Raw genomic sequence first — 25,818 nt, 5'->3', positions numbered from 1 at the left:
TTTTGATGATTCAGCAGATGTTGGCAATTTGATCTCTAGTTCCTCTGTCTTTTTAAATCCAGCTTGAACATCCGGAAGTTTACGGTTCACATACTGTTGAAGCCTGGCTTGGAGAATTTTAAGCATTACTTTACTAGTGTGTGAGATGAGTGCAACTGTGCAGTAGTTTGAGCATTCTTTGGCATTGCCTTTCTTTTGGACTGGAATGAAAACTGATCTTTTCCAGTCCTGTGGCCACTGATGAGTTTTCCAAGTTTGCTGACATACTGAGTGCAGCACTTTCACAGCATCCTCTTTTAGGATTTGAAATAGCTCAACTGGAATTCCATAACTTCCACTAGCTTTGTTCACAGTGATGCTTCCTAAGGCCCACTTGACTTCGCATGCCAGGATGTCTAGCTCTAGGTTGGTGATCACACCATCATGATTATCTGGGTTGTGAAGATATTTTTTGTATAGTTCTTCTGTGTATTCTTGCCACCTCTTCTTAATATCTTCTGCTTCTGTTAGTTCCATAGCATTTCTGTCCTTTATTGTACCCATCTTTGCATGAAAGGTCAGTTGTCATTTACTTATTCTTTGGGGGAGTTCCATAGGATCCATAAGGATGGAGAAGGCCCAGTCTAAATGAAAGGATTAATTGTATAAACTACTACCCATTGATACTTACTAGAGTCAAAGTAAACCAGGGCTTGTATTTTCCACTTTAGGTACCAGCTCTGGCATTAGAAAGGTTAGGCATCCTACATCTTCCCTTCGTGGCACTCGTCACATGACAGTTAATTACTATGGGGTGAGTATCTGCTTAGGTTCTCATCTTTCCCATTAGCCCGTAAACTCTACTGGGCTAACACCAAAGCTTTCTTGTCACTGTATCTCCAGAGCCTTGTAACAGTCAGCAATCAACAATACCTTTTGAATGAACGAATGAATCATAACATTTCAAATATAAGATTAACAGTTTTTCAGGTTGAGAGACAGCCAAACACAACTCTTTAACATCCTTATTATATAAATTATTGACCCAATCAGAATATGGACATGCTGCAGTCCATGGGGTCGCAAAGAGTCAGACATGACTGAGCGACTGCACAACAAATTTCATTTTATCTCCAGGTTGAGTTAAGCATGTTGCCTCCACCTGCCCATAATATCCTGCTCATATCTCTTATAATATGCACTACACTGTACTTTTAACTTGGCTTCCTTGCTGGTCTGGGAGGTAGCTTCCACCTTATTTCCCCAGACTTCTCCACCATCGAAAATGGCACCATTGATTTACCCAGTCACCTCAGCCAGACACCTCAGGAATCACTGACAATGTACCTTCCACTCCTACACTTTCACTTCTAAGCTGTCACCAAGTCAACCTGCAAAACACATCTCAAAATGTTCCACTTCCCCCCTTATTGCATTTTCATTCTAGATCAATCTCTCTCCCCTAGTCCACTACACTGCTCCTTCCTAACTGGTCTTCTATGGCCACTCCTGATCAGTCTAATTCATTCTCCACTCAGCAGCCACACAATTTTAAGCTATGGTTTTTTTTAGTAGTCATGTACAGATGTGAGAGTTGGACTATAAAGGAAGCTGAAGGCCGAAGAATTGATGCTTTTGAACTGTGGTGTTGGAGAAGACTCTTGAGAGTCCCTTGGATTGCAAGGAGATCCAACCAGTCCATCCTAAAGAAACTCAGTCCTGAGTATTCATTGGAAGGACTGATGCTGAAGCCGAAACCCCAATACTTTGGCCACCTGATGCAAAGAACTGGCTCATTGGAAAAAGACCCTGAAGCTGGGAAAGACTGAAGGCAGGAGGAGAAGGGGACGACAGAGGATGAGATGGTTGGATGGCATCACTGACTCAATGGACATGAGTTTGATCAAGCTCCGGGAGTTGGTGATGAACAGAGAAGCCTGGCATGCTACAGCCTATGGGGTCCCAAAGAGTCAGACACAACTGAGCGACCGAACTGAACCAAACAACCCTGCAATGGCTTCCCACTGCTCTTAGAATCAAAATTTCTTAATATGGCAAAGGATGCCCTTCACGATCTGACTCCTTCAGCTCCAAGCTCATCTCATGCTTCTTTCTCCTCTGCTCCCCCAGTTCCCTGCAAGTGGGTTTTGTTTTATTTCTCAAACTTGCTCAGCTTTCTCCTATCACAGGATCTAGGGAACTATTTTATTGCAATTTTGAAATATGAATCACATGACAATATATTTCTTATTAGAGAACTTGAATACAGTATTATAGGGTAGCCAACATTCTATTGGAGGTAAATAATCAAAATTTTCAAATAGTAGGGAATGGCAACATAAACTATGCCATATTATTCACATGACTGAACTCTATGAAATCATTAAAATGTTTACAAATGCTATGAATTATTTTAATGACATAAGAAAACTTTAATAATATACAGGAAATTTTAATGATCCTATAGTATGATCTTAGCTTTGTAAAGACAAACTACAGAGAATACAGATTGGAAAGAAGTACATCAAAAAGGTAACATTGGTTATTTTCTATGTATGGTAGATGTATGGATGTAATCTGGAAAAAAAAGATTTTTTTTCTTTTTTTTTAGGAAATGTGTTGTTCTCTAGGTTTTGTATTTCTAAATAGAGGTCATGTCAACCCAGTGCCTCAGAGGGTATATTCCTTAGGTGCCACAAGTGCAGATTTTGGATGGGTTTAACCCACATCCAGGTTTAACTCTGCTTGATCCCCCCCCCACGCTTTTTTTTAAATCTATATACAACTTTTTAATAGTTGGGGTTTTCTAACTCTAAACCCAATAGTGGTCCTCCAATATCCCACTGAACAACACACACACACCAGAGGACAGAATATTCATTTCCACAGTACCTAAAACAGATCCTTGAGCAAGTAAACGTTTAATTACTTTTAAAAACTGCTTCTATCAAGGCTTTCCTGGTGACTCAGTGGTATAAAGAATCCACCTGCCAATGCAGGAGATATGGGTTTAATCCCTGGTCAGGGGAAGACCAGGATTCCACATGCCTGGGAACAACTAAGCCCAGATGCCACAACTATTAAGCCTGTGCTCTAGAGCCCAGGAGCTGAAACTGCTGAAGCCTTAATGCTCTAGAGCCAGCGTTCTGCAGCAAAAGAAACACTGCAATGAGAAGTCCACACACCACAACCAGAGAGCGGCCCCGGCTCACCGCAACCAGAGAAAGTGGAGGCAGCCACGAAGATCCCACACAGCCAAAATAAATAAACAAAATAATTTAGAAAACTGCTTCTATCAGGTAGAAAAACAAAAAGGCACACGCTGACCTTCCCCTGCAGAGCCTGCCTCTTTCTCAGCTGCTAAGATGCTCCACGCCAATGAGTGCCGTCTGATCAACACAGAGAAGCCTGGGGCAGGAGTTCTGATCCCAACTTCCCTCAAGGCTTCCCTTTATCCCTCCTACTCATACATCTTCCATGTTCCAAATCCCTTTACTCTGAATTTTTATTTAATCTTCTATTGTAAATATTTAATCAAACATCTGAAATCCCAATCCTGACATGAGAAAAGGTTTTTTCTATTCTTTTAAAAGAGAGGAAGGTAGGATATACCCTACTGATAATATCACAGAACTAGATGCTTGGGATTAAAATAGGAAATCAACATTATAAATTAAATGATCTTTTATTCCCCAACAGCTCTTTGAGAAGATGAAAATATTGCTTTTTATTTCCATTCCCACATATTTTAAAAAGAGAACTGAATTTTGTTATGCAAGCTTGATATTCTGTGGAACTGGCTTAGTCACTACACAACTTAAAAATGCATATAATAACCTGTGAACAAGCACCTTCATTTTTCCTCTTCCTGTTATGATGACCTGCTTCTGGAACCATTCAACAAGACTCCAAGTCAGAGACTACTGCTTCCCACTGAAGAAAAGAAATTGGAAAAAAAAAATTGCATATTCTTTCCAGTAAATGGAGGATTTTCCTTTCATTTTCTATACTTCAAAATGAGAACTGGCCTTAAAGGGCAAATCTTCTCAAAACCAGGAACAACATTTTACAAAAACGCAGACTGTAACAGCAAACTGTACATTTTATCAGAATGAGATGAGAGAAAGATCCTTGTGCTCTTTTAACACTAGAGAGCTTTAGCAACCAATAATGATTTAGAACTGCCATCAGCTTCATGGGATATTAGAGAGTACTGTTGGGTATCTAACAGCCACTGACCCAGACAGTCAGGGTCGAGAAGATGTTACTAGGACTAAGGCAGTAATCCTTGAGACAGCCGGAAGGGGGGAATGGGCAAAGTGAAGGTGTACAGCCTACGACAGTCTAGCAGAGACCAGACCCCTGCAGGCAAGGAGAATGGCAGCAAATCAGAGCCACTCCAGCCCAGTGAGCAGGATGGGGAAGCCAGAGAAGAGACCAGGAAAGCAGTCAGGGGTGTGATGACACAGGGTCTGCAGCCACGGTCCGAATTTTGTTTTTATGATTCTGATGAGAAGCCACCAGAAGGTTCCGAAGAGAGGGGAAAGCTCTGATTAGATATTTCTAAAAATAGCTGCTGTTTGGAGAAACACTGAAGACAAGAGCGAGGGTAGAGGCGGGAAGATGTGATCAGTCTTCACAGTCTTCCGGGTAAAAGAGGATTGCGGTTTGTTTAGAGAGGGCATAACGTATGATCGGATTTGAGCTATCTTTTCAAGGCAGAGTCAACAGTTTGCTGGATGCTTGGATGTGGGGTCTGAGCTGAAAAGAGGAGTTAAATGACAATCCCTAAACTTTCAGCCTCACTGGATGGCAGTAACATTTTCTGTGATCTGGAAGGTAAATGAGAGGAGAACAGAAGAGAGGACTGGGTGGGTGCCTGTCAGTAATTCTTTTTGACATACTAAATTTAAATGCCCATCAGACTTCCAAGTGGAGATGTTAAGCTAGATACTAGATGTTAATCTAGAGCTCAGGAGGGAAGTGAAGCTAGAAAGAAAAATCTGGAAGTCATCAGCTTATACATGGTATTTATAGTCATGAAACATGGCTTGGGGTAGAAACTGCCTTGGGAGAAACTATGGTTCAAAAGGGAATCTGGCCAAGAACCAAATACGGTAGCAGTCTAACATTTGGTGGCTGAGAAGAGAAGCCTGGAGACATGAAGAGTGACCAGGGAGGCGGAAGGACATTCAGAAAGTGGTGGTGACCCGACAGCCAAATGAAGGAAAAAGTATCGAGGAGGAGGGAGCAAATAACTGATTCATAGGAAGTGAAAACTCGCACAGATAACTGATTTATCAGGATGTATTTGTTAAATGAATAAATTTAAAAATATCACAGGGAGCAAATGACTCTACAGATGAGGTGCAAAAGATCCAACACACAGCTGGACAACTGAGGAATATTCACTTCGCTTCAGGAGGAGCTAAGTCATTATTCTGCATCTGCTCATCTGCTTTTTGATTTCAGTGAGTTGCTTAACTCCATCTGTAACCAACGCATTACTTACAATGTTAAAATGTGCCATATTTTTAAGGATTTTTAAAGCTTACTGCCATGAAAAACTGGATAGGTCCTAACAAACATAATACTAAAAACGAGCTCACTGCTGCCAGCCCTAATTCTTTTCATCCAAATTGGCTTTTGGACAAGGTCCCAAATAAGCAACCCAGAACCAAAACTTTCAGCACAGACTCAAGAGTGCCTGGCGGAGGCTCTCACCAGGAGAACTTTTAAGCCTTCTGAAACGCTGGGCTCTTTGCTTAGGGTTCTGAAATTTCTTTTTAAAAAAAAAAAGGTTTTATAGTCAAAATGAAGCTTCAAGAAAGGCTGAGTTGCGAGAGGGATCCTCCCCTCAGAGGAAGCCGACTCAGCCGAAAGGACGGCCGGTTCCCCCACCCCCGGGCCCCCGAGGTGGCAGCCCGCCCGCCCGGCCCCCGGCCCCCGACCCCCGGCCCCCGACCCACCCTCGCGGACGCCTGCTACTTTCCGGGTAGGCGCGCTGCTCCGCAGCCCCGAGGCGACGTCTTCCTCGCCCGCCGAGCGGTACGCGACTTCCGGTGGGCGCGGGGGGAGACGGCCGGCGGGCGGCGCGGACCCGCCCCCCGCCCGCGGCCCGGCCCCGCACGCGCGGCGCGCGGAAGTCCGGGGGCCGCCGCGTCCCGCCCTCGGAGGCGCGCCGCGGCTTAGCCGCTTGCGGGTCCACCCAGCCCGCGTGGAGGCCAGGGGAGTTCACCTGCGCTGCTGCCTCGTTGTTACTGTTGTTTGAAGGCCCGCGAGACCCTCCTCGGAGGCTAGGAGGGAAAAAGGACTCCACTGTCTCTTCCCTGCAGACCTGGGTGCTGGGGTGGGAGCTGCAGGCGCGGCCTCTGCGCCTACCCGGCGCGCCCAAACACTGAGCCTGCAGCAAGCCCCGGGGCTCCCGACAGAAGCCTCTAGACTCTAAAGGAAGGAGACAGCCAGTCTCATCCAAACTAAGACCCGCCTCGAGGCACAGCGACTCTCCAGTTTCTCCCTGACTTTTCCTCTCTTTGGGGTTCTCCGACTGACTACTGCTGCAATCAACCACATCCCTGGTTAGACGGTGGCGCATCAGTAACCAGTCCCCGCCCCCCAAACGCACACATGCCCGGCCAAAAGCCACCTTGAGAAAGATCCCTTTCTCAGATTCTGTATCGCAGCCGAAACGGGCTGAAACGCCACTGAATGTTTAGGAAGAACAAAAAAAGCAACCAAGTAATCTAAGACGATGAAGAGCCAAATACGTAATCCTACCATCTCTCAGGCTTCCAATCCTAATCATCATACCCAAAGACCCCAATTCAGAAATCACATACACCACCACCCCACCTCTCCTACCCAGTGTATGCGGGCCCTTTTCAGGCAGTCCCTACTCACTGCTGAAGGAGGAGCACTCCATTAGGAAACCTCAGAGAAGACAATGAATAGTAAACTGGAATTGAAGGCCCGTACCTGGGTCTCCGGAGCTTCCCTGATGGCTCAGCTAGTAAAGAATCCACCTGCAATTCAGGAGACCCAGGTTCCATCCCTGGGTTAGAAAGCTCCCCTGGAGAAGGGAACCCACCCCAGTATTCTTGCCTGGAGAATCCTATGGACAGAGGAGCACCTTGATCTCAGGCTTACTACGTAGAGGTAGAGCTAGATTATTTTCTCTCCCTCTCCCCACTACCTAACATCAGGATGGGCCATAGAAGGTGTCACTGGCAGACTATTTACTTGGTGAAATGCCCTATTAAGCCTATGTCAACACAATTCATTATCTACTGACAGCTGGTTTTTCCTCCACCCTCTGTTTCAACCTTTCAGGTAAATAGTGGCCTCCCTGTTCCTAACCCTGGTAGTTTTGTTGCCTTCATTATCTCTGGCAGTCTCCTTTGGCAACTGACAAGCTTGACCACTGTCTCCTCCAGATACTCAATTTCGTTGATGTTAACAACCCAGGGAGCCTTCATGCTCATCCAACTTGTTAAAATTCTGTTTTTTTTCTGCCTGTTCCTCTTCCTCTGGCAGCCTTTCAAATCACTGCTTTCCAAACCTTTTCACTGAAATACCATTAATGACAAAGGTGATAAACATTTACTTCCCCATTCATCACCCACATTACACGCATAAATGAACCTAAAGTGACTCATGTCAAGGACAAATTGACTTGAATTGTCTCATTTTAGGTTTTAAGTTGCTCCAAATTTTGCATTGTTCTTCATATTCACATGCTGTACTAAAATTTCAAATTGGTTACAAGTTTTCTTCTCAAATTATCCAGTACACATTTTAAGAAAATGCACCTATCACTTATGCCACAAGTATGAATATTTAGTGTCTTCCATGTGCTAGGCACTAGGGATAAAATGTGACCAAGACAGACACTGTGCCAGTCCTCATGGAGCTTTTGCAGTCTAGAGCAGGACACAGACAAGGGGCGCTGTTTACAATTTCTGATCTACTCACTGAAAAGAGTGAATGAATGAATGGAAGAAAGCAGAGTAAAGTGGGGAGGAGTGCTAATTAAGTCAGTAAGGAGATGGCTTCTCTGACACATAGGATGTTTTTCCTGTGGCTTCACATCCCTGAAACCCTTGGCATTCCTTGCTGGTGTTTTCAGGGTGTTGACCTACTGTCCTCTTTCACTTATTCTACCATTTCCCTGGATATCTTACATATGTCCAGCAGACTCACCTCAGTCAGTAAGGGCATAAGTACACGATTAATGAACTTGACCTCATTGACATATATAGATTGTGGCACTTGATGCAATTTCAGAATATTCTTTTCAGATACATACAGAACATTAACAAAAATCAGATCATATTTTTGGCCACTGAGAAAGTCTACACAAAGCAAAATCAAAACAAAAGACTGAAATAAAATGAATATCTACACTAACCACTAATCTGGAAAACCAAAGCAAAAAGAAAAACAAGAAAAGCTCCTGTATGTTTGGAAATTAAAAGGCAGACTCCAAAATATACCATGGATCAAAACATCACAATGTGAATAATCAAATATTTTCATTTGAATATTACTAAAAATACTAAATATCAAAACTTGCAGGATACAGCTAAAATAGGAATTTCTGTTCCTAAACACGCATGTCAGAAAACAAAGCAGGGAGTCACTTATCTGAACAACCACGTCAGGCAATCAGGGAGCAAACCATTCTCTTTCCACCGTCTTGGGCCCTGTGGGGGCCTGTTGGGAACAGGACTTTTAAAATGACAAATATGTCTGGCAGGCTGTGGTCCAAGGCCATCTTTGCTGGCTATAAGCAGGGTCTATGGAGCCAGAGGGAACACACAACTCTCTTGAAAACTGAAGGTGTATATGCTCGAAATGACTGAATTCTATCTAGGCAAGAGATGTGCTTATGTGTACAAAGCAAAGAACGCACACAGTGATGCCTGGAGGAAAAACCTAATAAAACCAAGCAACCTTCTTACAAAGGCCATTGGACACAGAATCTGTGTGTGCTGTACTCTTCAAGGATTTAAACTTATTGAAAAGTAAATCAATAAAAGGGTGGTTAAAAAAAAAAAAATCAGGGAAGAAAAAAACCCAGGGAATGAAATCCAAATAAAAAGACAGAAAAAAACAAAAATAAGGCCAGAAATTAAAGAAACAGGAAAAAATAACAGAGGACCAACAAGAGCAAAATGTGGTTCTTTGAGAAAGATTAATAAAATTAATAAACCACTGGTAAAACTAAGTAGGAAAGAAAGAAACAAAAGATACAAATAACAGTATTAGAAATAAAAAGGAAATATCACCAGGGGTCCTAAGACATTTAAAATGTGAAAGATATTAACAACTTTGTTCCTATCAACTAGGTGAAATAAACTAGGAGAGTTGTCCATTCGTCTCTTATGTTCCTCTCTGTCTTAATGAGTACATGCAAGATCCTGGCTACCATTTACCTGAGCCATTTCTCAGGGCAGTATTCACAGTGGGCAGCCATGAGATATGAGGCACAGTCGCCCTCCACAGAGAACAAGCAAGCTTACTGCTTGCTCTGAGTGGTGGATTCCTTAAGCTCAGTGTTCCTCAGATGTGACACAGACCCACCACATGTGTAGCATTGACTTGGGCCTCATGCCACCCCCAGGGGACTTCTGAGCAAGAGGAATCACTGCAAATATGCTGAAAATAGTGCTGCTTCCTGTGTCATGAGCAACAAAACATTTTTTCTGATCCAGGAGTTTTGCATCTTCTGCCAGAATCCATCAAACAGTAACAGGCATTGTATGTGGGGTAAAATCAAATCCCAGACCTGACAAAACGGACATGAGGGACTCCAGTGATTCCAAAGATTCCATCAGATTCTCTCCCCACAAAACAAATGTAAACTGGACAAAACAGTCAAAAACTATCACTCGAGGGCTCTGGAAACTGACCGGACGCAAACAAGTTAATAATCACTTTGAAAAATGCTGCTGAATTCTGGGTTGGAATCTGTGGCATTCTTGCCAGGAACTAACAGTTCTCATCACCCAACCCTTGTACACACCTCAGCTTTACTGGGGCAGCGCTACCACGTGAGGCCAACAATGAAAGCCAGGAGCCCAAATACTGCTCTGTCAAGTCCACACCTGGTGTGCTGTCATAAAAACTGCAAACTTGGGAGGACATAAATGGGGAAAGCTCACAGCTCTTAGCCTGAGGTCGTGACTCAAGTGAGGTGTACAGCAGACCAGTGGACTAGCCAAAAATCTACTAGGCTATTCTGGAGATGAGCGAGCCCACTGAAGGTCAAGGTCAGCGCATCACTTACCTTTGCGTGACTGGGAGGTTACATGTACACAGGGAGAAACACGCCTGCCCCTGCAGATATCTGCGTTTGAACCCTGGTTCTGGCACTAACTGTGTGACCTTTGGCAAATCAGTTTAATCATTCTCTGTGTCAGTTTCTTAATCTGTGGAGTGGGAAAGAGCAGTGTTGAAAGGAACACAAATTATACTGAATGTAGAACACAGTGCAGCAGGCATATAGTATTTCTAAACTGTTCACTGTTCACTTGCTCAGTCCTGTCCGACTTTGCAACCCCATGGACTGCAGCACGCGAGGCCTCCCTGTCCATCACCAACTCCCGGAGTTTACTCAAACTCATGTCCATTGAGTCGGTGATGCCATCCAGCCATCTCCTCTGTCGTCCTCTTCCCCTCCTGCCCTCAATCTTTCCCAGCATCAGGGTCTTTTCCAATGAGTCAGCTCTTCGAATCAGGTGGCAATATTGGGAGTTTCAGCTTCAGCATCAGTCCTTCCAATGAACACTCAGGACTGATCTCCTCTAGGATGGACTGGCTGGATCTCCTTGCAGTCCAAGGGACTCTCAAGAGTCTTCAACACCACAGTTCAAAAGCATCAATTCTTTGGCGCTCAAATTCCTTTACAGTCCAACTCTCACATACATACATGACTACTGGAAAAACCATAGCTTTGGCTAGACTAGGACCTTTGTTGGCGAAGTAATGTCTCTGCTTTTTAACATGCTGTCTAGGTTGGTCATAACTTTTCTTCCCAGGAGCAAGTGTCTTTTAATTTCATGACTGCAGTCACCATCTGCAATGATTAATGGAGCCCAAGAAAATAAAGTCTGTCACTGTTTCCCCATCTACTTGCCATGAAGTGATGGGAAGAGATGATGCATAGTTTTCTGAATGTTGAGTTTTAAGCTAACTTTTTCACTCTCCTCTTTCACTTTCATCAAGAGGCTCTTTAGTTCTTCTTCAATTTCTGTCATAAGGGTGGTGTCATCTGCATATTTGAAGTTATTGATATTTCTCCCGGCAATCTTGATTCCAGCTTGTGCTTCCTCCAACCCAGCGTTTCTCATGATGTACTCTGCATATAAGTTAAATAAGCAGGGTGACAATATACAGCCTTGACGTACTCCTTTTCCTATTTGGAACCAGTCTGTTCCATGTTCAGTTCTAACTGTTGCCTCCTGACCTGCATACAGGTTTCTCAAGTAAGTCAGGTGGTCTGGTATTCCCATCTCTTGAAGAATTTTACACAGTTTGCTGTGATCCACACAGTCAAAGTCTTTGGCATAGTCAATAAAGCAGCTGTTTCTCTGGCACTCTCTTGCTTTTTTGATCTGGCAGATGTTGGCAATTTGATCTCTGGTTCCTCTGCCTTTTCTAAATCCAGCTTGAACATATGTAAGTTCACAGTTCACATACTTTTGAAGCCTGGCTTGAAGAATTTTGAGCATTACTTAGCTAGCATGTGAGGTGAGTGCAATTGTGTGGTAGTTTGAACATTCTTTGGCATTGCTGTTTTTCGGGATTGGAATGAAAACTGACCTTTTCCAGTCCTGTGGCTACTGCTGAGTTTTCCAAATTTGCTGGCATACTGAGTGCAGCACTTTCAATTTTTACTTTTTTTGTTTGTTTACTACTTCTCAAAACGTGTTTTACAAACACTTGCATTGGCACTCTGGCAGGTGTCCAAGACTCACTCCAGGCGTACTGAGTCAGTCTTATGGTCATGGGAGACTGAGAAGGGTGTTTTTTTTACAAGCTGACTAGGTGATTCTTATACCACCAATATTTGAGAACTATTGTTTTTAAGTAAGATTGATAGTTTTCTGCTTGGGGTCTTTGTCCATGTGCCTTGAAGGTACAAACTATCACATTTACTTCAGTATCCACACTGCTGAGCACACAGTAGATAGTCAAACGTCTATTAAATAACAGAAAGCTTTATTTAAAGTCAGTCAACATCCAGCTCTGCAATTCCCATCATGCAGAATAAGTAACAAATTAGGCTTGGAGTTTAAACCTTTGCACTAATATAAAAAAGCTAAAATTACTCTTATAGAGCAGTGATTCTTTAATAAAACTTTGTGAATCATGAACTTTAAGAATATGATAAACACTATAAACTTTCTTCAGAAGACTAAAGATATGTTAAATCTTGCAAATAATTTTAAGGGGTTCACCTTTTTAAAAAAAAAAAACTCATATAAAAACTGACTTATAAAAACTCTCATGTAAAAACTTTGTTTCTTAAAACAAAACACTAGGTTCTTATTTATCACTGAATCCCTATTACTAGAAAAAAGGATAGAGCGAGCATACTTGGCAGTAAATAAATATCTGCTTAATGAATAAATGAGTCACTGGTCAAAGGATGTTATCATCTGGAATTCCTTGAGTCACCCAAGGGTGATGTAAAATAGAGAATGAAAGCACAGAGACTGTAGATCTTTTTCATGACTAAGTTGTAACCTTAAACTTCTACAAGTTGGAAATAAAAAAACAGGTCATTTGGACAATGTTTCCACTTAAGATGAAACATGAGGAAAAACAATATATACCTTAAGACATAAGATAGAATTTACCTTGTCAAATTCAGGAAGTTTGTACCCTCATTCCAGGGCAGCACCCTTGGGCTCCAGTCTAGAGCAACGGGCGCCTCACCACTTTTGGTGGATACCAAACCCAACCTTTGTCTTTCCAACTCTTGTTGATGAAAATACAACTCTGCTTCTCATCTTATTTCTCTAGATTGGTAGCCACCCCATGGCAAAAGAGGGCTTTACTATTAATATTTCCTGAACTCAACCTAGAAAAAAAGAAAATCGTAAAAAGCTGAAATCAATGAAACAGACATTAAATATATACCAAGGAAAATAATGGAAATAGTGGCTCTCGTATATATAAAATGGAATATTACTCAGCCATAAGGAATGAAATCTTGCCATTTGCGACAACTGGTAGACAGGATAAAGAAGTCAGTCAAACAGAGAAAGGCAAATACCGTATTTCACTTATATGTGGAATCCAAAACACAAATGAACAAAAAAAAAGAGAAATAGGCATAGATACAGGTAATAAACAGGTGGTTGTCAGAGGGAAGGGGGCAGAGGGATGAATGAAACAGGTGAGAGAAATTATGGGGTACAAATTTCCATACAAAATAAACGAGTTACTGGGATGGAGTGTACAGTGTGGGGAATACACTCAATAACAACAGAACATGTTTGTATGGTGAGAGAGGGAAGCTAGACTCATCATAATGACCATTTTACAATGTACAGAAATACTGAATCACTATGTTGTATGCCAGAATTGGGCATAGTGCTGTAGGACAACAACCAAACCACCTCATAGAAAATGAGATCAGATTTGTGGTTATCAGAGGTAGAGATGTTGTTCTCGGGGACGAGGGGGAACTGAATGAAGGTGGGCAAAAGGCATCAACTACCAGTTATAAGATAAATAAGCACTAAGGATGTAAAGTATATGATCAACATAAGTAACATTGCTGTATATTATACATGAAAGTTGCTAAGAGAATTGTTAATCACTCATAAGAATTCTCATCACAAAATTTTTAACATTTTTATTATGTATCTATATGAGATGATGGATGTTCACTGAAATTATTGTCGTAATCATTTCACAATGTATATAAGTCAAATCATTCTGCTGCACACCTTAAATTTATACAGTGCTGTATGTCAATCATATTCCAATAAAAAGGGAAAAAAATACTGGCTTTTGGATTAATAAAAAGCAAAAGTGATAAGCCTCTGGTAAGACTGGTCAAGTAAAAAAGAAAGATATAAATATCTTATGTAATACACAGTGGTATAAATTTGTATACTACATATAGTAGTATTAGGAATGAAAAGCAGGACATCAGTACAGATCTGGGATAAACTTTAAAAAGGAAGAAATAATATTGTGCTAATAAATTGGAAAATGTAGATGAAATGGACAGACTTTCAGGAATATTCCATTTATCGGTGTTACATATTAATAGAAAGTCTTACTAATTAAAAAAAGTGAAATCAGCATCCCACAAAAACCACACCAGACTCCAACCAAACATACTTCACCTTAGATTTGTAATAAAACATTTAAGGAAGAGTAATGTAAATCTTACAGAAGCTCCTCCAGAAACTAGGGGAAAAAAGCCACTCTAACATCATATATGGATATGTACTCTTGATAAACAAACCAAATCCAGTTATCAAAAACTAACATCACATCATGACTACACTTGTTTTACTTCAGAAGAAGGTTGGTTTAATAATAGGAAAGCAATTCTCTGACCACATAAAAAGAATAACGAGAATAAAGGTGGCAATCATTTTCCTCAATAAATTCAGAAAAAAGTTTTTGATAAAATTAACCAGCATTTAGATCATAAAAAATTCTTTGCAAACTAAGAATAGACGGGAAATTTCTCAATTTAGTAAAAATACCATAAACTGTCTATGGATACCTTGGAAAGCATTCCTAGAGAACAGAAAAAAAACAAGAATGTCTGAAATGATTTCTATTCAGCATTGTAGTGGAGGTCTCTGCAAATGTAATTAGACAAGGAAAACAAAGAAAAGAAAGGTGTGAGAAATAGGAAGACAAATCTGTCCTGACTTGCAGATGATACAGCTATATACAGAAAAGTCCAAAAGAATATACAAATTACAAGAATTGACAAAAGAATTTAGCAAAGTGCTGAATAGAAGAATCAATCTAAAAGTTGTATTTCCACAATACTGTATTTGTATCAGCCAACAAATGAAAAATAAGCAATTTAAGGATTAAGATAGCATGAAAAAAATATAAAGAAAACAAGATTAATTTAACAGAAGTATACGGAACTCATCTACGAAGATTACAAATCTTTATCAAAAGGTCTAAAGACCGTAACAATGCAAATAGGTTCATACAATGGAAAATGCACTATTAAAAAAAGGAAACTGTTCATACACTAAATACAATTTTTAATCAAAATTCTAACAGATTTATTTTGTTTTGAAACTTATTTTGAAATTTGTGTAACTCTGAACTTTAAAAGTGTAAAGAACAGATTACAGCCAATATCTTGAAGAACAAGGTAGAAACATTTGTTTTACCAATATCAAGAACTGTTAAAGCTTTAGTAATTAAGATAGGATGTTACTGGTGTATGAACAAAATGTTAATGGAATAAAACAGAGCCCAGAAATAGACTCAGATAAATATGGGCACTTAACAGATGAAAGATTTGGCATGGCAAATCAACAGAGAGATGAGTTTTTAAGGGGTGGGGGAGCAAACCTGTACACCTACCTCATCCCAAATACAAAACTCAATTCAAGTAGAAGACAAAACTATCATATTTTAAAACATAGTACAGAAGATATTCATGACCTCAGGATAGAGAAGTGTTTCTTTAACAACACATTAAAACACCAACAAGATGGGAAAAGACTGATGTATTTCACTAGAAGCAGAAAGATAAACTGTGAGAAGATATTTGAAATAGTTATAACCAAAGGATTAATCTCCTGAATATGTAAAGGAATCCTGTTAATCAAGACATTCAATTTTTTTAAATGGGTAAAATATTTGAACAAGGATTTCACGAAAGAGGAAATCCATGTGGTAGACAAACCTGAGGAAAAAAATAACCTCATAGAAATATGATTCAACAGTGAGGTTTGACAGCAGTTTCTTTAAAAATATACATATATATCTAGAAAAATAACTGAAAAACATAAAAATGGATAACAGACTTATGGGTGGATTTTATTCTTCGAATCATTATTTCTCAAATTCTTTCTTTGGCTGCAACGGGGCTTAGTTGCAGCATGTGGGATCTAGTTTCCTGACCAGGAATTGAACCCAGGCCCCCTGCATTTGGAGCATGGAGTCTTAGCCACTGGGCCACCAGGGAAGCTCCTCTCAAATTCTTTAGTGTTGCCTTTACAACATTACAAACCCAGGAGACTTTCTAAAGTTTTAAAAGTCTAATAGCACAAATGTGGAACTTTCCATTGTTACTGGTGAAAGCACTAACTGATACTATTGCTTTAAAAAGTTAGATGTCACCTAGCGAAGACACATACTCTCTAAGCAAACATTCCACTCCTAGATGTATCCTCAAAGTCTTGTCCAGTGACCATACTGAACTGTTACTGGCTGATGAGGACCAGAGCACGTGAGTAAGCACGCATTTAGGCAGGCTGACAGCAATTTGATATTAACAAAATATTCAAACACATGATTTTGAATTTACTAATAAAAAACTCTGAGTTTGTGATTACTTGGAAAATTGTTTTAAAGTGTGAGAACTAGCATACGTAACTAGTAAAAAGAAAAAAAAATTTTCATTACAAGCGAAACACTGGTTATCTCTAATGAAGAAATTCAGTGATGTAGTCAGGAAAGGATACACAGAGACTTCTATGGTGTTGGCAATACTACATTTCTTAATCTGAGCATGGGTTATTGAGTATGTGCTTTATAATTTTATTTCTCTTTAAGCTGTACATGTTTAATACCTTGTTTACAATTCTTAAAAGTTTTAAAAATTTGTTATAGATGATACCAATTCTTTAAAAATATATAATCTATAGACTGAAACACATCAAAGTAAATGGTGGACTACTGGTCAATTTTACTGTGAACCACAATTCCTGAAATTCCTGTGTTCCCTTCTCTTTTTAAGGTAGTAGTGAGTGAGTGACTGAAAGTTGCTCAGTCATGTCCAACTCTTTTCGATCCCATGGACTTTACACACCGTAGAATTCTCCAGGCCAGAATACTGGAGAGGGTAACCTTTCCCTTCTCCAGGGGATCTTCCCAACCCAGAGATGGAACCCAGGTCTCCCACATTGCAGGTGGATTCTTTACCAGCTGAGCCACAAGGCAGTAGTAGTCACTAGGAATTACAGCACTAAAAACATACCATGCCAGACCCTGTGTTATTTCTAGATTTCAGCAAGGAACATAAGCATCCTATTGATGCTACCTTGTGGATAAAATGGAGAAATGTAGACTGAAAAATAGCATATATTGTGGTTTAGCGATAGCATCCCTGTATTTTCCTCCAGAATTTGGAAACAACTGAGATGGAGAAGTTTTTCAGGAGATCACCTTTACTAGTAACAAAATATTTTTTGATCTGTACCAGTAAATAGACATCCCTGATTTAGAGATTAATTTACTCACCTGCTGGCCCAGCTAGACAACCATGCTCCCTCCACACTCTGGAAGAGGATAAAGCAAAATGCCATGCGGACTAAGTCTTTTGATCTATGTATTTTCTTGCTCCTTTAGCACCCTCTAGGTATCTTAGAAACCTCAAGTTCTTTCTGCTTCATGACTTACTTAACATTAGCTCCTTACATAGCTATCTCATCTCCCCGAACTGTTATGTTCCTGGAGGTCAGATTATCTTACTCATTTTTGAAACTCCTAGCAGATTATTATGTACACGATGGAATTCTGTATTTGTTGCATATTATTTAAGAGCCATATGAGCTTAGGTTACAGTAAGAACTTTAAGAACTAAAGATCAATAGATTAAATTGAACCAATGACAAAAACATAGCTATTATTTATTAAGCACTTGTATATGATAGGAATGGAGCCTAAGTGCTTTATAATAAACATCTCATTATCTTCTCATTGTAGTAGAAATAAGCTTACTAACAAATGAAGAAACAGAAATATATGGAGTTATGACAAGATCATTTGTGTGAGATCACCCAACCATGATCTGATCTTGGCTATAACTCCAAAACCAAAGCACTGAACCACTACTGAGGTATACTGCTAAGCCTTCAGAGATCCCTCTTTATTGGTATTTGTAGGTACTACCACATAGTGGTTGAGAAAGAGGGGTCTGGGACCACAGTGCCATGACTCATATTCATATTTTGCTAATTACTGATATACGGTCAGGTTCCTTAACCTCCATTTCCTCATCTGTAAAATGGGAATAATATCCTTACTTCAGAGGATTATTGCAAAGATGCAATGGGTCAACACAAGTAAAAGACTGATGTTAACCTGTATTACTGTTATTTATCTGCTCCTTTTGTAGACTTGGGCCTAGGAGCCAGAGTGTCCCCCATGACATTATAAAGGGGGAACAACATTGAGAAAACTTTATATTATACAACCAAATGTTACCTTACCTAAAAACTAAGAAGCATTTTAGGGAATTGAAGGCTAAACTTCCTTTTCCCCCCAACTTTCAGTAAGAAAACCAAAAAGAAGGTTAAAAAGTGAGGTGATTAGAGGTTGTATTCCTCTTCTTTAACTTACTTTGTTGGTCAGTCCCTAAAATGTTCCATGAAATATGAAATAAATTATCACTCTCTTGCTACAAAACTGCACTCCAAGGTCTAAGTTGATAAGGAGCTTTAAAAAGACTTAAATCTTGACAGAAATAAGTGAAGTCAGTTTGTTGAAAGTTTTTTTTTATTCTACAAGAATTGATTGGTACAATCCTGCAGAACCAACATGTGTCATTTAGACAAATTTCTTTTTCTTTTCAAAAGTAAATGAAAACGCCCTCTAAATAATTTATTTATCAATTTGTTTAATTTTTGAAAACAAAAGTCAATAGGGTCTGCTTTGTCCTATTTAACCATAAATGTTACACATTTACAAACTGAAGCAAAACTGGATAGTAGAGATTTAAAGAAAATCTTTAAAAGAATTTAAAGCAATTTAAATTGCTTTTCAGTCTACTGTGTTTTCAAAGTTGATTATCATCAAGCCAGGATGAAAGCTGTGAACCCCAGACCATCTGCTTCTTTAATAAAAAGAATGTTTAGATTATTAACAAAGTAATATCTTTAAATGTTATCGTCACACAGTTGGAATTTTAGTATAAACTTGCATATCATGTCCCTTTCCATTATTTATTCTACTTTAAAAATATATACAGCTAATGATGTTTAAATAAGTATTCTGAGCCACGTGTCCAAATATAAACATTTGAGAAATTCAAACTGCAGCAACAAGTTATGAAAGGATTAAAGAAAAAAAAAAGAGCTACAAATTATATAGGAGAAGGAAAAGTTCTACTTAATATTCATATCCAGGTAGATATGTATTTTCTAATTTTTATATACATACCTAATTGAATATAGACAAGCCATCAAACTTTAACCAGTTACAGACTAGACTAAGTCAGTACTATTTTCTACAACAGGTAACAGTGGTGATGTAAAACTTTTTAACATACCTCAATAGTTTTATCACAAGTTATTTGTGGTAATAGTCTTTAAATATCATGAAGTTTAGATAGGTACAGATTAAATAACTATTATCTATGCCAAACTTGGCACTCTGATGATACCCAACTCTGCTTACTTATGGTGTTAACTGTCAGAACTCAGCAGAGCAGGCAGGCAACCAGAAAAGGGCATCCAACATGCTCTCAGGCTTATCACTTTAACAGGACTGTTTAAAATCTGAAAATCTAAACACGGAGGGACACTTAAAAAGCTGCAGGACAAGAACCCCAACAGTCTGTAAAATCTTAAACTTCAGTTCTTAATCCATTGATAAATATTGTTGAAGGAGTAGCTATTTGGTCTTCACACATTTTAGAATTAAAGGGTTGAAAGTATGTTCATCCTTTGCTACACTGTCGCACTTTAAATTAGCAAGCAGGACAACCTGAATTCATCTTGCTCTTACATGCAGAAGTGTATGTGCATTTTAGACAACTTAGAATTAAGAGCTAACTTTCAGTTGGTGGCAGTTAAGTGTTTTAAATTGCTGTCCAATCTGTATTCTGTAGTACCAGATACCAAAGTCCTAAAAATATGCCAGTCATGTTCAGCGCTCATCCCTTTCAGGTGGGGGGCGGGAAACATGGCAAAAAGCAGTTGTAATTTTTTTTTTTTTTAAACAGCATGAGCTTTAAACACAATTTTGCATCATCTTGTATTCTATCCTAGAATACCTGGAACAAAATCTTATTTCAGTCAGCTCAATCTATGCAAGTTATAAAATACAAACACAGACTAAATCCTATAGTGTACAGAAAATGCACTATTTAATACTCATTAAATGCAGTACAATCAATGAAGATTATCAAACAAGAAACACACACACAGCATTCTAAATGTTTAAATCATCTTAGGGCTGCTAAATCAGAGATTGTACAAATTACATGTACAAGACAAAAAACAAACAAACAAAAAAACCCAAAAAAACAAGAAAAAGAAAAAAACCAAAGAACCTAACTTCTCAGTGCATCACACCCACTAGAATAAAATGTATGGCACTGTTACAGTTTTACTTTTATATTAAGAACTGTCAATTAAAGCTAGGAGTGACTCCCGACATTAAAGCCACATTAGAGCAAGAATTAGCCAATTCAATGTTTAATGAAACAGATCACCTTTTTTCTTTGTAAAAGCACTGAAAATGTAATGTGTGCTGATAACTCACTAAAAGTTTTCTCATGTCATTTGCTCCCCATTGTAGTGTCTTAAATTATTCTGTAATTATTCTACCTGTTAACAACAGTCTGATTTTTAAGGTCTCTGTAAACTCTGTTACTGAAACATACTAGCTCCTGTGTGGTAAAAATGTCTTTATGAAAAAAAAATAACATATCTGGTCATAGATCATAGAATAAACCCAAACAACAAAATGACATTTTCCAAGCTACTGAGAAATAAATTAAACCATGATGTGTCAATTTAAAATTATATCAATATTAACTAACATTTCTATGGTAGATTTTTTTCCTCATAAAATTAAACAATGCAGAATAGGGTTTGGGCTACAGTTAATCACATATGGTTTTCTTAAAAACAAAACTTTATTTACTATAAACAACTAAAAGGTAATTTTCCTCCTCCACAACACGTCGGCATTAAATTGAAGGCTTTGTTTAAAATATCCACTGCTTACAAGAAAAGTACTTTTAAAAGGATAAGAGGAATCAAAATTACCAAAGTTTAGTGTGCCAAGAGTAGATAGAAACAACCCAGAAAAGTATAGATCATTGTGTTGAATATTTATGAATCGCCCAAAATAAGTCCCAAAGTTTTTCTACCTTTACAAATAAAAAAAGGTGTCCTTTCCACAGCTTGGGGATATGCATTGTACATCCCCCCCACAACAAGTGTATGAGTAAGGTTCTAAAAATGTTGCCATATTAAGTTCTTCGGTACCTAAAATTAATTAGAGGACAGCAATATTACAGCGGCAATGGTGCATCAATTCTCAAATTACGATCCAACACGAGTTGTTGTGGTTCTTTTATCGGAGAAAAAGCTTTTCAGAAGGAACACCTGCCCTATGCTAACCACCAGCAGAATGAGGGCTTCTCCTACTGACCAGTAGGCCACTCGCGTGTTTAGATCCTCGGCTCTGCTTCGGCCTTGAGCTTCTCTCAAGCGGAAGTGAGTCTGATAGTCAATGACAGATTTCAGAGCTTCATGGATTGAAACACAGGCAGATTCCATCTAAAGAGAAAGAGTTTCAGTTAGCAGGTTTCCTACTTTCTGTACAGTCCATCTAGCATATCCATCGTTTCCTTCAACCTGATCGCAAGTCCTCACGTGACTAACATCCTACTGCACTGGCCCTCATTCACTCACTCATTCGCGTCAGTGGTCCTGGCCCCTCGCTCCCACCAGGATGCCTGGCAGCTGGCTGCCCCAAACTGGAGTGTGGCAGCTACGGCATCTCTGCGGCGGCAGAGGACCCACGAGACAGTGAGGGCTGGTGGCGACAGTGTTAAGGCCAGGTTTCTCCAAGAGGAAGAATCAGGAGGAAGAGAATGGCAGGTCAGCAAATTTGACCAACAATATGCATGTGAATCAAAGTCCATATACATACAAAAGTAAGCAAAACCTGGCATAAAAGTAGACTGTCAGTCAAAGCTATTTCAAGTATCTTAAAAACAGCTGAAACTTCAAAGTGGGAACTTTCCCCCCCCCACATTTACCACTTTGCTAAGTAAGTTTCTCCCTCATTCCAGTCAACAAAACCAGTATATACGTTCTCAATGGGACGTAAGTCTTACTTTCACTGTGAGTCAGTGGGCTTCATCTGATGACATTTTACCTTTTTCTACATTACACTATTTGCTTGAGAAGGGTTAAGAGTCTAATTTTTCTGGTTGTTGTATACAAACAACCAGTTTAATATTTTTCTACTGTTGAAAATTTAATCCTGGTAGTTGGCTACAGGTTTTATTATACTTATTTCACATCACAAACCACATATTAGGAGTTTTAAAAAAATGAGTTTGTTGTAATTTTAATAATAGACATTAGAAAATAATTTAAGCACTTAATAAAATTCTACCAAAATAAGTAGAAAAGGAATAGTTACAAAAATATTTCAGAGAAAGTTTCTTTAAAAAGCATGAGAGATTAGGAGGTCTACAAATTGAATTTACTGATTAGAATACTCAAACTTTTTTGCTTCTTGTTTTGTTTTGGTTCCTAGGAATGGAAGATCACCATGTACTAAAAAGAATGATTCCTAAGTTTTAGTAAGAGGTAGACAGGTGCTTCTAGCATTTCTTTGCTTTCTACGTTGTCTCAAAACGACGAACAGTCTAAGAATTCTTCCTCTGAAAAGTATGTATAAAAACAAGGATTTGACACAAGTTCAGAGCATTCAAGGAATTCTTGAAGCATGACAAAAGGGCACAGGTTAAGAATTACTGAACTAGAGAAAATCACAGAAATTAAAGAACTACTTACATGGATTCATACAATTTCTGAGGTAGGGTTAGTTTTCTTTTTCATTCTACCTTCAAAGTGGAAATGTTCTCATGTCTTCAAAAGTAGAGACTAGTATGATGAACCCCATGTCAATAATTAAACACGGCTAATCTCATTTCACCTATCTTCCTCCCCATTCCAATTATTTTAAAGTATATCTCATATATTTTACCATTTCAGCTATACTTCTACATTTCATATTTATTTCTGAAAGGTAACAATTTAAAAAATATAATCCCAGTGGCACTGTAACAGAGTAAAAATAACTCCTTAAAAGTTATCAGATATAAAGCCGGTGGAAATTGCCTGACCATCTAGTGGTTAGAACTCAGAGCTTTCACTGTCTTGGCCTGGGTTTGATCTGAGGAGGGAACTAAGATCCCGCAAGTCACATGGCATGACCCGAAGGAAAAAAGACAGTGTTCAGATTTCCCCAAACACCTCAACAAAAGTTGTTTCCCAATCAGAAGGCAAACAAGGTCAATATAATTTAGCTGATATGTCTTTCAAGTCTTCTTTAATCTTTAGGTTTTCTTCCTGTTTTTTTACCCCCTTCCCATCTACTTGTTGAAAAAACGGGGTCCTCTCTCCATTAGCATTTCCCACTTTCTGGATTTTGTTGATTATTCCCCTGGTGTTCCTCTATCCTCCATATTTCTTATAAATTATGGTTGGAGCCACAGACTTCATGGGATTCAGTTGTAATATTCTGAATGGGAATACCACACAGGCAATGTAATGGACTTACTGCATTTTATCAGAAGACATGCTAATATCTACTTATCTCTGCATTTGTGAATGATGATTAGATTTAGGGGTATCAGATCTATCTGTTATAAAATTCCCCACCAGTCTTTATATACGAACACCATCTACTTTACACTATAGTCATTCTATTTATTAATGGTGAAAAAATGGTGATTTAGCAAAACACTAGCAACTTCACTCACTCACTCACCATTTATTTGGCCATTTCTCAGCTGGTAATTTTTTTAAACTCTACTGCATGAACAGCTGCTTTATAGGAGACTTTTTAAAAGTGGAAAAATGTAAATAAGAAAAGCTTAAAAATATGATACAAATAAAGGAGGTTAAGTGATCCTAAAAGCATTTATCTACTTAGGTTTTTAAAGCAAGCTATCGTATTACACAAATTAAAGCTGCTCAAGATTGAGTTATAAACAATGGTCCCCAAAATACCTTTGTACAAAGTGCTGTTCACACATGATGCTAAAATAAAAAGAACATTACTAAAAATAAGGACATCTGAACACATCTTATTAATGTTTATACTAGGTTTATGAATTAAGGTTCTGACACACTCTTAAAAAGTGCCTCTATCACTATGTGATCTTGGTCAAGAGACTACCTGGAACCTGGAAACAGGAAATCCAATTCAAGGTTTTAATAGCAAAGTGGTAAATAATTCTTTTGGAAACCAAACTGAGTATCTCTTAGGCATACTTTAAGCTCCTACGGTATCTGAACTAGAAATAAAATAGCCCTTCTCATCACCTGAGCAGTATTTGTTCACTGACTCTAAATTTCTCTTGCTATCTTTCTCTCATTAAACTCTTCTTCAAAATAAAACCCAATTTAGCTACCTTAACTATTTTAGGTTTTTGTTAGATGACTTACTAGTAATCTTTACTATTTAACCTTCAGTTACAGCACAAGTTATTTTAACAGCAGTCTGCGTAACACTAAACACTTGTACAAAAGTGTGTGTATGCAAATATATTCATAGGTATATATTAATTATGGCATCACTTTGCTTCCACTTATATCAACCTGCTAAGTTACAGTAGCAACATTCCTCCATAAATTACAGAAAATGCTTCAGAATGCTGGAGCACTGTTTAGGCTCTTAAACTTCCTTTGTCAATGACGTTTCTACCAAAGTGATCCTCCTATTTTAATGTCTATTTTCTTTTCATAAAATACTTTAAAACTGGTCTTCACTAAAAGAGTCTGAAGTTCTCTGTGAAATGCCTAATATACTGTAAGAGTTAAGACAGGTCTTAAAGATTGCGTTAAAGTCACAAAATTTGGTGTTTCATCAATGAGTTAATGCATATTATATTATGCCCTTTCCCACATTTAAACATGACTTTTTATTACCTGGGTAAGAGCACTGACTCGGTTCTCACTAGGAAACAAAGGTGGGTCTTCTCCAACTTGAAAATCAAAATATACAGTTTTATGTGTGAAAGTAGAAAATTCATTGCTAAAGCAAAATTTGTATGTCCCGTTTTTGGAGGCTGTGAAGGTGTAACTGTCATACTGCTTCTTCATCTCCTTGTACAACACGTTACCGTCAGGATCTTCTAGTCGACAGTCTACATCGTAGTGACCGCCAGTAATAACCTACAGAAGAGGAAAACAAACAGAAAATGAAGGCACCACTGCAGTAACAAGCCTGAGAAATCAGTCAGGTTTCCTGTTAGAACGGCTGTAAGGTTTTCAAAACAATCACAGCCAATTTATGCTTCTTGATTTCTACCAGTGGATGGGTCCTGGGAGGCAGATTTCAGTTCAACTAAAGCTTTACAGAAACTGAACACACTTCCTCATGACAGGAGAGGGAATGAACCAACACGTTCCAGTTACATCACTTAATTCTCCCCACCACCCTACAAGAGGGTATTTCCCCTTCATTTTACAAACGAAGAACCTGAGTTAAAATAAATCATCTCCCCAAGATTACTCACCTAATAAGAGGCTGAATGCCAAACTTATACTCTTGACCCTAAGCTAACTGCCACGTAGTATTTTCCTTCCCCAAATTTCCTTACCTTGTTTCCCATTAGCATGATCCAAGCACTCA

At 38.8% G+C, this 25,818-nt stretch overlaps 1 protein-coding gene across 5 annotated transcripts in view; it reads right to left on the bottom strand.

The window, feature by feature from the left end:
* Positions 1-25,818, bottom strand: part of LOC122704943 (TIR domain-containing adapter molecule 2) — a 41,929-nt gene that overhangs the window by 11,106 nt on the left and 5,005 nt on the right. Inside the window, exons 2-3 of one of the 5 annotated variants that reach the window (XM_043920084.1) lie at positions 25,113-25,358; positions 21,588-21,719 (exon numbers count right to left, since the gene is read on the bottom strand). In XM_043920084.1, the coding sequence (XP_043776019.1) occupies positions 21,588-21,719; positions 25,113-25,358 (378 nt within the window). Of the gene's footprint in view, positions 1-3,816; positions 3,852-5,948; positions 6,123-21,587; positions 21,720-25,112; positions 25,359-25,818 lie in introns of those variants that run through there. The other 4 variants (XM_043920079.1, XM_043920080.1, XM_043920083.1 and 1 more) reach the window with 4 other exon arrangements.

The sequence above is a fragment of the Cervus elaphus genome, chromosome 12, assembly GCF_910594005.1.
Source record: "Cervus elaphus chromosome 12, mCerEla1.1, whole genome shotgun sequence".
Lineage (NCBI taxonomy): Eukaryota > Metazoa > Chordata > Mammalia > Artiodactyla > Cervidae > Cervus > Cervus elaphus.
Note: the sequence above shows the minus strand (reverse complement) of the source record. Positions and strands in the feature narration are given on the sequence as shown.